This window comes from Orcinus orca, chromosome 2, assembly GCF_937001465.1.
Source record: "Orcinus orca chromosome 2, mOrcOrc1.1, whole genome shotgun sequence".
NCBI lineage: Eukaryota > Metazoa > Chordata > Mammalia > Artiodactyla > Delphinidae > Orcinus > Orcinus orca.
Window position 1 is genome coordinate 10,070,721 of NC_064560.1, and position 14,748 is coordinate 10,085,468.

Consider the following 14,748-nt stretch of genomic DNA (forward strand, 5'->3'; position numbering starts at 1 on the left):
TACGTCCACGTTTACACATTTATTTGGATTTAGAGAAACAACACATAAAATACTTTGATCATACACAAGTTTATATTTGGTAAGAAGAACAGGTTGCCATGTGTTTATAGTTTTTATTGATTTCTGTCCTTAGTAACGGAGCGATGCTGGGGAGATGTCAATGTCCTTTGGAAACACTGACTGGGGACAGGACTTTGGCACAGGTAACTAATCAATACACAGCATTTGCACTTAGCGTTTGAAGACAGGAGGGCACGTGCAAGATGATACCCGCTGTTAGGTTCCTGAGTTCCTTGTCCTGCTGCTATATTTACACCCGTGCTTTCTTGGTCCGTATTCTGAGGAGTAGCACCTACTCCCAATCTTAGCAGGGACAGCGCCTGCAACGTTGGCTGTTTGTGACCCTCCATACTGGTTTCCTCTGTTCTCGGAGACACTGAAGTAGCATCCTCCTTGCATTTTGTGAAATCCCACAGTTCTCAAAGGAGATTTCTCAGCAGCGAGCGGAGCCGAGGGTATTCCCTGTGAGAGCTGAGGTGCAGGGCACACTTTTAGCAGAGAGAGGGCGGGTGAGAGGGTTATGGGCACAGATGCGAACGTGGTTCTCAGAAAATCAGTACGGCTACCACACAGGAAAAGACACATCAATAACATATTGTACAAGCTTTTACAGCAAAACATGTTGATTTGCAACACTGTAAGTTCAGATCTAAAGTGCACAACCCCATCTGAGGTGACGAGACAGTACTAGCAGTATAATAAAGGCAGCACAGTTACACACACAACTGATTTCCTTTTCTTTCCTCACGTCCTTGAGACAGTTCAGGAAGTCAATACCATTTATGTGTCTCCGATGGAGACATACCACACTTTTTTTTCCAAGTATTTAAAAATAATAAACACAATGTTGCTATCTGAATGAAAATGGCCATGTCAATTGTGATTAAAGCTAAAGCCAAACTCTTCTAATATTTGTGAAGAATGGTCCCACATAAAGGCCTTTGGCACTGGGAATTTGGCTAAAGTTCAAAACAATCTCCCTTCCTTCCGTCCTTCCTTCCTTCCTTCTGTCCTTCCTTCCTTCTTTCCTCCCTCCCTTTCTCTTGAGTAGATTACAGACTTACTTTAAAGAATATTTATTAAGCTACCGGGACTTATCAGGCTTTTATTTACCTCCTTCCCTGGGTTATGGCTGGTAGCTTTTCACTGCTTAGGATTGAGGAAGGCTCCCAGCAAACTTGGGGACGAACCTGGAAGGGGCAGGGGGTCGGGGAAACAAGCTCTTGGTAAAAACTCTTTTGCTGGAACTTCAAACACAGGCACAAATGTTCCTCCTTTAAGTTCTGTCATACCATCAAGTGAAAAAGCAGCCGCTTCTGATAGAGAATCTATAACCCCAGATAGAAGCATCCTGGAGTAGAGAGGGATCTGTCCAGATCAGGGCACTGGGCTTCACCGTCTCCTCCAAGCAGGATGGCGGGTTTGATAATTAGTGTCTCTGCCTCTGAGATGGGGTCTGTGGCCTGAGGCTCACAATAGGTGGGCAGTTGTGTGCTTATTCTCAACAGCTAATTTCTAGAAAGGAAAGGAATGCTTGGTCATTAGACCCAGCCTAGAATAGGAGCCTTGTTCCTTCATGAAATTCTGGGGCACAGATAAAGCGTTTTCTTCTAATAGTCATAGGGAATCCATTTGCTTCCTACACAGAGAGGGCCCAAAGCCATGTTCATCTCAAATATCAACGTTTTCATATGTAACCTGGGAGAGAGAACGTAGGGGCAAGCTCAGGAAGCTTGCAGGTGGTTGGCTCCCGTGGTCGTATTAGAGGCCTTTTCTCTTTGGCGAAGGATGGGGTCCTCCTTCCTCCCTCATACACCTGCCATCTTCCTGACCACTGCTCTGACTGGGGTGCACAGAAAGGATGAATGTTGCTAAATGTGCGTCCGCAGTCTGCATATATGGGTCCACTACCTCTCTGACTCTGACAGTCTGTGCCCCATAAATATCTATGGGAGCTCTCGTTAGCTCATGTCCCTCCATCAGGTTTGCAGGGGCAGAAGGATGCTTTTAAAATATTATTTTGAATTCTAAGGAGCATATGATCTCTACATAGTCTGGTCACTTTGGGTCTTGATGGGAGACAGAGGATAAAAGAAGGTCTTAAGAGGCTGTCTCCAAATTCTAGGTGAGGAGCTCATTTCCTGAGAGGAAAATAACCACGAATGGAGTAGAAATTAATTACTGGGAATCCCAGTCACGGGGAGCTTAGCAGGAGAGACTTTTGTGGGTCGGAATGGGGAGTGAATGGGAAAGAGCAATGACCCGGGAGGGGAACGACTCCTTCCTGGGCAGGGACACTGTGGCATCCAGGAGGACATCATTATTCTCACACAGAGACCTAAGGCCAAGTTTAATTTTCTGGGCTCACCACATCTGGAGTGTGTTTCATTCCTCTGCTCGGGCTGATGAGATTTTATTTTTATTTTCTCTAATGAATCCAAATGACTTAATAAAAGAATACTGTTTGGGAAGATATCTCAAGAACCAGCATCAACCTTCTGTTCTAAACAGGCTGAACTGGAAAGCAGAATAGAGACGATGACCCTGATTTAGTCTAAGATGAAGCATGGCTGTCATGCCTACTGAGCGGGTCTACTAAGGTCCAACGGATGGAAAACTTAAATGGGAAGTAAGTCTTACTGTCGAGCTAACCAATCATTTTAAAGAACTTGCAGTATCCTTTTGTGTCTGTTTTGTAATACTAACTTTAGAGATGTGATAAGTCATAAAATGAACAGAAAGAAGGCATCATACCTTTTAAGAATTTTGTGGGCCTATGTTTCAAAATAACTTTGCTAAGTGTTTTATTGTGCCTCCATTAAAAGAAAGAGAAAAAAAAATCTGGCTTAGTTTTTAATATCTGCCCCTGCAGTTTGTATAACCCATATAAAATAAAAATCTATATGTTACAAAATAGGATTTCTTTTTAATATATATATTTTCCTTTTGTAAAATTATATGTATTTAAATATATTTGAAATGTTGCTATAGGTAAATTAGAATTTTTTTTTCTAATACTATGAAAAAGGCAAGAGTTTTTTTATTGTCAGCATACATTTTATATTTACTTTATCCTTTTCACTGCACCCCAGAGAACCTTTTATGATTCAGGGGCAATTTGGCACTGTTCAACCCTACTACTCTGAAGTGAAAATAAAGTTTGATTTGCACACTATATTAAAAGTAAGGGAAGTATTTGTAACAATTTTAAGCTTTTCCTTAGTGATTAGAACACAGCCTTTTGTCACTAATTATTAGAGAGGTATTCTAAACTTAAGAAAGGATTTTTAAAAGGAGCAATGTTTGTTTTTGATTTTTAAACTGTACTCTACTTTGACACCACAATACAGAAATAGATTTACTTTGGAACAAACTACAAGTACATTTACACAGTGTGTGACAACTTAATTGTCTACCTAGAGAATTGAAACAGCTTAGTGAGCTAGGTTATTATAAATCTTGTCCAAGGCGTTCTATTTCTTCAATCAGGAAGTCAATGTCTTGGTGAGTTGCTGCGGGGTTTGAGATGACCACGCGGAAGAAATTGACCTTGTCTCCCAAGGGCTGGTAGCTCACCATTGTGGTCCCATACTCCATCATTCTGGCTTTAATCACTGGAGCCACCTGCGGAAGAGACCAGACCACGACGGTGACTGTTTCTCCCGGGGACTCTTCCTTTCATGAAAGAACCCAATACCAAGTAGCATTTTTAGTTTTTAACTGAACAAGCGGAACCATATTTGTCATCCCTTGAAGGAACTGCCTCTCACTTTTCTTGGGATCAGAGGGCTGGAGCAGTGTAACCTTCAAGATCTCGAAGGTGCTAAAAGGAATAATCAGTGGTAGGCTATCATCAGGAGCTTGACATCTTTTTTTTTTTTTTTTTTTTTTTTTTGCCGTACGCGGGCCTCTCACTGTTGTGGCCTCTCCCGTTGCAGAGCACAGGCTCTGGACGCACAGGCTCAGCGGCCATGGCTCACGGGCCCAGCGGCTCCGCGGCATGTGGGATCTTCCCAGACCGGGGCACGAACTCGTGTCCCCTGAATCGGCAGGCGGACTCTCAACCACTGCGCCACCAGGGAAGCCCTAGTTTTTTTTTTGTTTTTTTGTTTCTTAGGAGCTTGACATCTTGACTTTCTACTTAGTGTTTTGGGAGACCAAGAAGAATCTGATGTTGGTTCCAAGGCTAAAGAATCTGGCAATACAACATTTGGGGGATGGGTTTTTTTCCCCCTCATTGGAAGTAATACATGGTTCACAGACTTCACATGGTTCATCTTACCAAGATGTAAGGCTCACTATCAAGTGATGTGTGAAAATAAGCAGACTTTTGAGATCCTAACGCTATTTTCCTTCTTGAGACCCTAAGCTTCCTAGTTTCTTTTTATTCTCCTTTTGCATTAACTCAGTTTATAAAATGTTTTGAAATATACTACCTAATACTCATGAAGAATCAGCTGAGGCAAAAAGCTGCACCCACAAGGATTTAACATTACAGAATCAGATCACAGACACGATTTTACCACATTTATGCCAGATGGATGGTTACAGCCCTTGGTCCTCTATTGTATATGAATTTAAGTTCAAACTCCAGTCCAGCACAAATGCCTTTTGTCACCAGCTCTGAGGACTCATCCAGTGCCCACCCAGATGAATCTGCAGCTCTGACAAGACCTACTTATTCAATAGCCCTTGGATGTACCACACGTATTTTTACCCCTTCACACTGGTCCTCAGTCTCACCATGTCACACTTGTTCTATTTGCTTAGAACTCCTTTTCTAAGTTTGTATCCTATGCAGATTCCAAGGCTCCACCACAGTCCTACACCCACTAGGAAGACTTTCCTGACTTCTGCAGTCCATTAGCATATTTTCTCTAAGTTGTAAGTACAAGATCCTTATCCATAGATTCTGTCTATATTCTAATTTCCTATCATCCCCTCACTTATAAGAAAATACACTTCATCTTTGTACTTCAACTGTAAGCTCCTGGAAGGCAGGGACAGTGTCCTTCACTTCTTTTATCAGGACAGCACTGTGTGCACATGGAGGGCTCCCTGAGTCCTTATTGACTATAAAAAGTGGCATAAGAGGAAGAGCTCCTAGGATGAGGCATACATTTTAAATTATGTCCAGCTGTATGCAGCATCTGTCCACATATTTCACCACTGGAGTTTGTAAATATAACATTGATCTTTTAGGTTCGTTGCTGCAAATACCTAACCAGGAATGTAGATGTGAGGGAAGCTTTAGACTTATGTTAGATATTCATAGTCAGCAACTCAGTTCAATATGGGAACTATGCCTTCTATCACAGTTGTATTCATTTTAAATGAAGGATAGATTCAAATAGAATGGTGTTATAAACATGTGACTTTTGAATATCAACACTTAGATAATCACTGGTTTGCAATGAGGTTTTAAGCCTCAAAGTACTCAGTGTGAAAAATCAACATGGTCCCCATCAGGACCAATTATTTGTTAGTTATGAAAGCCAAAGCCAAAGCCAGGCCTGACCTTCATGTTCATTTCACCTTCACTTCACATCCTGAACCTAATTTCCTCACCTAAAAATGAATGTGGATGATGATTCCAACATTGAGATTTTCTGATTCTAGATGAACACATTCTTACATCCCCTTCTGCTCCTTCCTTATTCCCCAAGGAGGTAATGTAAGGAGGAATGTTCCTGTTGGGTTGATCCTCTTTCACCCAAAGGATTAACGATGTATGCAGGGCGTCAGGCTCATGCCGGGGAATAAATATAAAAAAGAATTTAAATATTTCAAGACTGGGATTAAGTTCTGAAAATGGATCTACTAGAATAATTTAGCCTAAGGACATGAAATGTATCACTTTGTGCTGTGAGGCGTGGCAAGTCAGTGTGTTCCTGGGAAGAGAAATCCCAGATTAGAAAAAGAATTCCAAATCCATGTGTCTGCAGGAATTTAAGGAAAAAGATCACATAACTGTTCCTTAGTTTTATTTGTGCAATAAATCGTGCTTGCTCTTTAGCACTGATAAAACAGTGATAATGCTTTACTCAGTGAATTAAATTCTGATTTCGTTTTCATAGGCAATCCAAGTAAGAATACACAGGAATGGGATTAATTATTAAGGACATTCAACACCAATTTTTGAAATAAATGCAGATCAGAAGTCCAAAGACTGATGGTAACAGCCATCATCCCAAACAGGTTTTGGCAGAAAGTAAGATTGAACCGCCCCCCCGCCCCCCCCAGTTCCTAAAGCTCGCTGGGTTGGCAGAAATCACAGCCATCTAAATACATATGGCTTTTGGTTGCTTCCAGAAAATGCTGCCGAACTCAAATTAGCAGGAACACGGAACATCTACTTCACTGCATGATCACTAACTACAAGTTAAGAAGGAAAATAAGAATCTGACTTTTCTGACGAGTATATAGCATTTTAATTTTTTTCTAGACTCTTTTTTGGGGGTCACATTCTTGGTTTTGCTGAATAAAGGAAGTCAGGAAAAAAGGGGCTGCATGTTGAAGAATTCACTGAAGGCTCAATCAACAAGAGCTCTTTGGGGGATGCCTTAAGAGTTTGAGGGTACCATTGTATCCTTTGTGCCATTAGCTTTTTCAATCCTTTAGAAAATAATAACCAGGGAACTCTTCCATAATTTAAATCCACATTTGTTTCCTCCAAAGAGGGCTCAGATTAAAGCATCATGAAATAATCTCACGAAGATACCACAGAAATGTATTTCTCACTATGTGTTACAAAACCTTTTTGTTTTTACATCATGGAAGGCTGAGAGAAATTTTGAAAAATCAAAAAGCAGAATAACCATGAATAAGATATTGGAAAACATTAAAAGCTCACCAGTTAAATTTCCCATTACATTTAATAACATAGGCTTTAAAAAAGTCACTTTATATATGAGGCCAATCTACTTCTTTACCAATGTACTTTTTTTTTTTTTTTGCCGTACGCGGGCCTCCCACTGTTGTGGCCTCTCCCGCTGCAGAGCACAGGCTCCGGACGCGCAGGCTCAGCGGCCACGGCTCACGGGCCCAGCCGCTCCGCGGCATGTGGGATCTTCCCGGACCGGGGCACGAACCCGTGTCCCCTGCATCGGCAGGCGGACTCTCAGCCACTGCGCCACCAGGGAAGCCCTACCAATGTACTTTCTGTAATACTTTCTATAAACTTTTATTATTGTTTATTAGTATTTTTTATTGAGGTATAGTTGATTTATAATATATGTTTCAGTGATTCACAATTTTTAAAGGTTATACTCCATTTATAGTTATTATAAAATATCGGCTCTATTCCCTGTGCTGTACAATATATCCTTGTAGCTTATTATTTTATACATAGTAGTTAGTACTTCTTTACTTCCCTACCCCTATCTTGTCTCTCCTTACCAATGTGCTTTTAAATCCACTGCTGACCTTCTGAAAGGCCATCAGTCAGTATAGGACTATAAAATCTGATAGAAGAGATGCAGATAATGATCAAATATAATAAAAATTAAAATTCAAGAAGATGATGAAGAAAAAGAACCAGAAATACAAGAGGTGACCAACACAGTAAGTCCCCTATATACGAACGAGTGCCATTCCGAGACCACATTTGTAAGTCCAATTTGTTCGTAAGTCCAGCAAGGTTAGCCTAGGTACCCAACTAACACAATCAGCTATATAGTACTGTACTGTAATAGGTTTATAACAATTTTCATACAAATAATACATAAAAAACAAACACAAAAAATAAAGAAAACATGTTTAATCTTACAGTACAGCACCTTGAAAAGTATAGTAGTACCGTACGACAGCTGGCATACAGGGGCTGGCACTGAGTGAACAGGCAAGAAGAGTTACTGACTGGAGGAGGGAGAGGAGGTGGGAGATGGTAGAGCTGAAGGATCGTTAGCAACAGGAGACGGAGGGCAAGCTGCAATTTCACTCACACCTGACGATGGAATGCACGTTCACATCTTTGAAAGTTCACAACTTGAAGGTTCGTGTGTAGGGGACTTACTGTATGCCGCCTGGGACTCTTGTCTGATGAACACCTGCAGGACATCTCCTTGCCTCCTGCCTTGGTCTAATGCGTTTGTATGTGGTCCCGTCCCCATGGTGGTCCTGTCCCCATGGTGCCCCTGGCCTTCTGTGTCCACTTCGCCTCAGTGGCAGTGGGCCATCTGCACACTCACAGTCCTGACTGGAGCAGAAAATGCACCAACCAGATTCTCGTCTTTCCCTCCCTCATGAAGCTGTGGCTGGGCTCGTTTTAGTGATAACCATTTGTTACCTATATATCTGTCTTCAAGCCAAAGTGTGCACTGGGAAGACGTCTGTGATCCACTAGTAGGTTTCCTAAGTGTGTTTCCCTTCCCTATTCTGGAATATGTAAATGGCACGTTAGTTCAACAGACATTTCTCAGTGCCTATTGTATGCTGAGCCCTGTAGTGGGCAAGAGGCCACAAAGAGTAATTCCATTGCCTTGTTAGGTCCAGAATTTAACTTCTCTTGTGGCCCAGAAGACTCCACATTTCCTCCCATTTTGGGTCTATGTCAGTACTGACCAAGAGAGCTTTATGTAACCACACAGATGTTTTCTGTCTGCACAATCTGATATATTAGTCTCGAGTCACAAGTTAAAATGTGTCTAATGTGACTGAGAAGTGAATTTTGAGTTGAATTTAATTTTAATTGATTTGGATTTAAATAACTACATGTAGCTATTCTACCATATTGGACAGTGCAGATGATTTATTTCACCTTAGCGCTTTTCCCTCTGGGATTGTGTGTGCGTGTGTGTGTGTGTGCGTGTGTGTGTGTGTGTAGATTTTACTGGTCCCTGGACATTGTGTTTTAAGGGTTTCGCACTTAGTAAGAAACTTTTCTGAAACTCTGAAAAACTATTGACACAAGCGAACAAAAGTTAACCTTAATATTTTATGTGTTCTAATGTTTTCATTTCTAATTCTGAATTACTGAATTGACTAAGGCTGAGGATGATTTCTCCTAAAGACGTGCACATCTGTCATAAGGATGACATGCACATCTGTCATAAGGATGACATGCACGTGAAAGGTCCATTACATACACCGAGGTACAGATCAGAGGAGCTCGCGTCCTTACCTTAGAGAGGCGGCTCATTCTCTCTTCATTGTTGTCTAGAACACGCAAACTCGGAGGTACATACCAGAAGCAGACGTTTGTGTGCTGAGGCTACGAAAAGGAAAGTAAGATTCACGCTCAGCCCAAACTGGCAAGTTTGAAAATTCCAAGGACATTTCAAATCTATTCTGCAGCTTCCGGATACAATCCTGCTTTTCACATTTGTAATCACCTTTGGAGTGCCTGATTTTCACACCATTATACAGAGTTATTTTTTGTGAGTTTGATTTTTACCCTCTCACCCCTGCTTCTCCTTTGTAATGGTCCCACTTACGTGGACAGTACATTCTTAACATCAAAAAATACTAGTGATAAGAATTGGAATGGGCTAAACTTTGGAGGATTGTAGAAATCAGAATACATACCTTTCCATCAAACACCATTTCATAACCTTCTCGGTTTTTGATGATATTGTATAAATACTCCGCCAGCTCCAAACACTTATCAATATGTGCTTCAAACCCAGTGGTCCCCTAAGTGAGAGAAGAAGAAGAAGGCTTAGCAGGCTGAGAAAGGTGGGCGAGCTCTCAGGTGAGATGCGGGGACGAATCTCTCTGGACTCTGGTGGCCTTTCTGCCCCTTCGGTCTCAGCTCTGCGCCAGCACTTTCCTGACATAAGACTGTGTTACTAGAGGCTTTCCTGGCAATCATCTCTCCTCTAATGCTCTCCCCGTCAGGTGCTTTTGTTCCCTTTCGCCATCACCGCTCTCCGTGGCACAATCCCTTTCTTTCCGGGCCTCCATTTCCCAGGCAATTATTTTGATTACTCGAGGGGAAAATTTGCCTCTGCCGCTCAGAGGAGTAATCATGGAAGTCATTAATGACCGGAGGGCTGGCTATCCTTTTCTTGTGGATAAGAAGCGTCATCAGAGACACATCCCACCGCCAGGATGCCTGCTTAGTCCCTGCCCATCAGGTAAATTTGTCATTTCCAGACCCCACTTCTGTTCACCAGTGTACCCCCCATTATAGAACGAATAGGGTAGGTGCTCAATGAGTATCTGCTGGACGAACGGATGATGGTCTCTTGAGGGGCACACAGACGCTTTGTTAGCCCGTCATTCTGCAAAGCTTATTAGATTTCTCCTTTGGGGATAAATGGCCCATCTGTCTGTAATGGGTGAACATTATCACAGAGGTCTTTTAGTTTCCAGCTCTTGGAAGCCCAGGATCTGGACTTGGGAAAAACAACACAACAGCCTTGGACTGGAACTATTTAACTGACAACAGGACACACTAGGGGATTACTTTTCAACACGGCTTTACGCCTAACTCCTTTGGTATTTGTGGAGTGCTCGGGGGAAGCTTAGAGAAACAGCTAATGCTCATCCCAGGAGCTTAGAACAGGCCTACCAGTGACTAATCCAAGCTGGCGTCTAGAGGAAGCAGTTGTAATACAGATGAGATGGGCCCACTTTCCTGGTAACACAGTCCCATCGTCCCAGCCAAAGGGGGCATCTGGCAGAGCCAGTGACTTGTAACCTCTGAAACGTGTTTAAGAACAAGCTGCATTAAAGAGGTCTGATGCGTTCAGAAATTCATTTCTTTGGAGACCGCCACCCTTGCTGACTGGTTCCTGTTGACTCCAAGGACCCAGCTGATGCCTGACCGTTCAGGCCAGCACCCCTGCGCTCCATGAGTCTGTGCGTGCCAAGGATTTAGGATTGGTTTGGGCCGACCTGGCAGTTTGGGTCCACTTGGGATGGACCTTAGGTAAGAGGGAGGGGAGTTTATTGTTCTCCAAACTGGATCCTTTGGACCAGCCTAGAGTTGGATTTCATCTCGCATGGACCTGATCCAGTTTATGTCCAGGACCAGTATGACTCTGACCTTGTCCAACCATATGGTCTTGGCTAACCTCTCTGGTCACATGGGAATGACGGTGCCTGTCTGATTTCCCACACAGAGACGTAGCAAGGTGAAATGAACGCTCTGAAAATGAGTGTGATTGTATAGCAAAGGGAGTGGGGTTACCACGGACGGGATGGGAGCCCTCCAGCCTCTGCTAGTCTGGGACTTCACTCTGGAGACGCTCAGCTGTACTCTGACCGCCCCCTCAGACGAAGGCTAAAGAGGTACAGGGGGAGCGACGCAGGAGCTCCGATGTGCCCTTTGAAGCCTGGGGCTCCTCCTTTCAAATGGGGTATTTATGGGAAAAAGATCTATATTTTATTTTCAAGGTTTTGCAGGTTTTTAGGAGATTCTCCAAAATTCATTCGTTTATCAAATGCTTGTTGAATCATTATATACCACACAGCTCTTCTTATGAAAATGACAACGACACATATAAAACCTTATTAGGCATCACATCGCCGTGACCTGAGTCGCTGTGACGGAAGCTGAAGCTTCAGAGGAGCACTTGTGGGTGGAAGGCTGGATCCCAGCATCAGGCTACACTGAAGGAGCTTTGGGAGGAAGATGTCTTATCTTATCCCTCACCCCCACACACCCAGGATGGGTTTAGAGGCACTCACTCAGGCCCTCTCACTTCTCATCTGGATGGCAGCACCCTAATTTTCCTTCAGTCAACTGAGACTCCCTACTAGCTCAAAATACACCCTTTAGCCCCTGCCTGACCTTCCTCCTGGGATGTCCTTTTCCCAGCTCTGCTGGTCAAAATCCTAGTTATTCTCCATCCTGTTCACGACCCATCTCGAAGATCACCTCTTGATAAATCGTTCTTGGCTTCCAAACTAGGACTGAACTCTCCCTTCTTTAACTCTTCAAAGTGTGTCTGTGTTTCCTTTATAACCAGTTGTGTTCTGTCCTTTGTGATGGTCATTGGAGCGCTTCTCTTTCCTGCCCAGAGAACTGAAGCCCCCGGGCCCATTCAGCGCCAGGCACAGTAACAGATGCTCAGTATCTGCTTATTAAAATAAATTAATATCTTAGAGAGAAAGGGAACGTTCAGTCACTCAGCAAAGAGTGCCAGGCATTCCCCTTAATAGTTTTCTCCTGTTATTTTTTTTCCCTCAGCCATTTGCCAACCCCTCTGTTATCTACATTTTAATTACAGAGGCCAGTCATAGAAAACTATAAGGAAATCTGACAATTTGCATAATCATATACAAACACGAAGATTTACGGTAAAAACTCATAGTTACATATTAAGCCATCACTGCAGGCCTAAAAAAGGTGACTCCTTTTAAGATTTTTGGGGTTTTTTTTTTATGTCTACCCGTGAGTTTTAACCACTGAGGTTAAAGTCCTAGGATTCTCTAATAAAATTCAGACAAAATAAACGGTCTACCCAATAAGAACAGAGTTGAGGGCAGACACAGTGTCTTTGCCAGTGCAAGGCTTGCAGATCATACCACCATCCAGAACACCTCCCGGCATCCCACATCAGGAGGCTCAATATTTTCTTTTTTGCATTAATCTGCTCCAGTCAAGTTGTCTTGGATTTAACATGACGGCCGTCTTCAGTGCATTTAGCTCCGTTTTCTATCAACCGGTGAAAGAACTGTAATTTATACTTAGGTCAATATTTTTCATGTGGTTTATCTTACTAAGGAGAAAATGCGGATTCACTGGAACATTGTATTCTCCAGGTGTATCTGATAACAGAGGGTTTGCTGATTAATGCCGCATTCCTCCTCATTACAGCAAGTCCCCTAGAAACGAACACGTTCTGTTCCGAGAGTGCATTCATAAGTCCAATCTGTCCATAAGTCCAACAAGATTAGCCTAGGTACCCAACTAACTCAATCGGCTATATAGTACTGTACTGTAAAAGGTTTATAATACTTTTAACAAATAATACATAAGAAACAAACAGAGAAAATAGTACTGTACAGTAAAGTACACAAAAGCACAACCACTTGTAGCGGATGCAAGCACGTGACAAGGTGCACCAGACACGTGAACTAACTTACGTGATTGGACATGTGAAGGCACGTTCGCATCTTTGGAAGTTTGCACCTTGAAGGTTCGTATGTAGAGGACTTACTGTACTGCTTTGGCAGATGCAAAATAGAATGACATGGCCAACTCTCTTACGGCTCTCCTTAGGTACTTCTCCTGCCCTGTCTGGCATTACTACAGGGTTAGGGGTGTTGGATTGTAATTATCCTCACCCTTGATGTGGACTGTAGGGCTGAGCTTATTACTTTAATAATTATTATCACTTCATTTTTTAAAAAGGCAGCTTTAAGTTGAAAGACAATGAACGTTTTTCCCGTTTAGCTGTCTAGACACTTAAGGGTTTGCGTAAGGAATTAAAAAAATATGTGTCCATGTCTTCTAAGTAACTCAAATTCTCACTTGTAATTCTTCACTGTCATCTATTTCTGCATTTTAAGCATAAATAATGTGTTGACTTTCATTAATTACCAAGTTATCAGTGTGCCTTCATTTTTGTTCACACCTTATATATGAATGTTAGAAAATGAATTATTCCTTTACACAAACATGATGTACATGAAATAATTACTTTAAAATATTTTAAATTCTGGATGATGATAATGTATAATATTAAACTATTTTTCGATGCAAAAAAAAAAATGTGTCCATAAGTTACGTAGCCACTGTGATTTTTCTCTTTCTCTCTCTCTCTTGTTACCCCCTCTTCTGGTGCCTGTATTTCAGCCCTTTAGAAACTGGATGCTTTGCCTTTATTTCAAGCTTCATTTGGTCCTGCTGTATAATTCACACCTGACGTCCTCTGAGTGATTTCTCTGAGAACCAGCCGGCTGCACCACACTGGCAGGGAGGTTTCCGATGGAAACGCAGCAGCAGGAACCAATGAACAGTGTCAGAAACATTTTTGTATAAATATAGCTAATGATCATCATTTTAATAAAAACACCAGGGGAACAAGAGACAAAAAGAGTGATACTGGACAATGTTTAGAGACCAAGCTCGCTTCAACGTACTAGCTGATGTCTACCTTTGTCATTTTACAATTCCCACAAATCAATGAAATGAAAAACCTGCTCGTTTTAAAACAGCCTGAGAGGGCTTCCCTGGTGGCGCAGTGGTTGGGAGTCCGCCTGCCGATGCAGGGGACACGGGTTCGTGCCCCGGTCCGGGAAGATCCCACATGCCGCGGAGCGGCTGGGCCCGTGAGCCATGGCCGCTGAGCCTGCGCGTCCGGAGCCTGTGCTCCACGACGGCAGAGGCCACAGCAGTGAGAGGCCCGCGTACCGCAAAAAAAAAAAAAACCAGCCTGAGAGTACACCAATAATCTACGTTCTCGATTGATTTATTTTTGCCAAATGAAAGTGTTATTGCCTACCGCATGAGTCTTGCCTTGGGCGGTGGGGACCAGATACCTATCCTTGTCAGGCTCTCAACTTTCAAAAGAGGAAAGGGAAGGGGTTCCCTGCCCAGCTCAAGGGATTTGACCTCACTCATCACCCACCTTTGTGGGGCAGTAACTCACCTTGGGCCTCACTCCAGGTAGCTGTCTGATCCTTAGCAATACTTAGAGAAAACTCAGCCGGGGCAGATACCATCATGAAGGCTTGTTTGAAGACCATGTAGTCTAGCCATCCTCGGAAACCATCTAAGAGTTATTTGTGCATTGA

At 42.7% G+C, this 14,748-nt stretch overlaps 1 protein-coding gene across 1 annotated transcript in view; it reads right to left on the reverse strand.

Annotated features, from left to right (window-relative positions):
* The window catches only part of GAD2 (glutamate decarboxylase 2), a 69,770-nt gene continuing 55,022 nt past the window's right edge, over positions 1-14,748 (reverse strand). The window contains exons 14-16 of the mRNA XM_049705596.1: positions 9,586-9,693; positions 9,182-9,271; positions 1-3,684 (exon numbers count right to left, since the gene is read on the reverse strand). Of these exons, the coding sequence (XP_049561553.1) occupies positions 3,511-3,684; positions 9,182-9,271; positions 9,586-9,693 (372 nt within the window). The 3' untranslated portion in view covers positions 1-3,510. The remainder of the gene's footprint in view (positions 3,685-9,181; positions 9,272-9,585; positions 9,694-14,748) is intronic.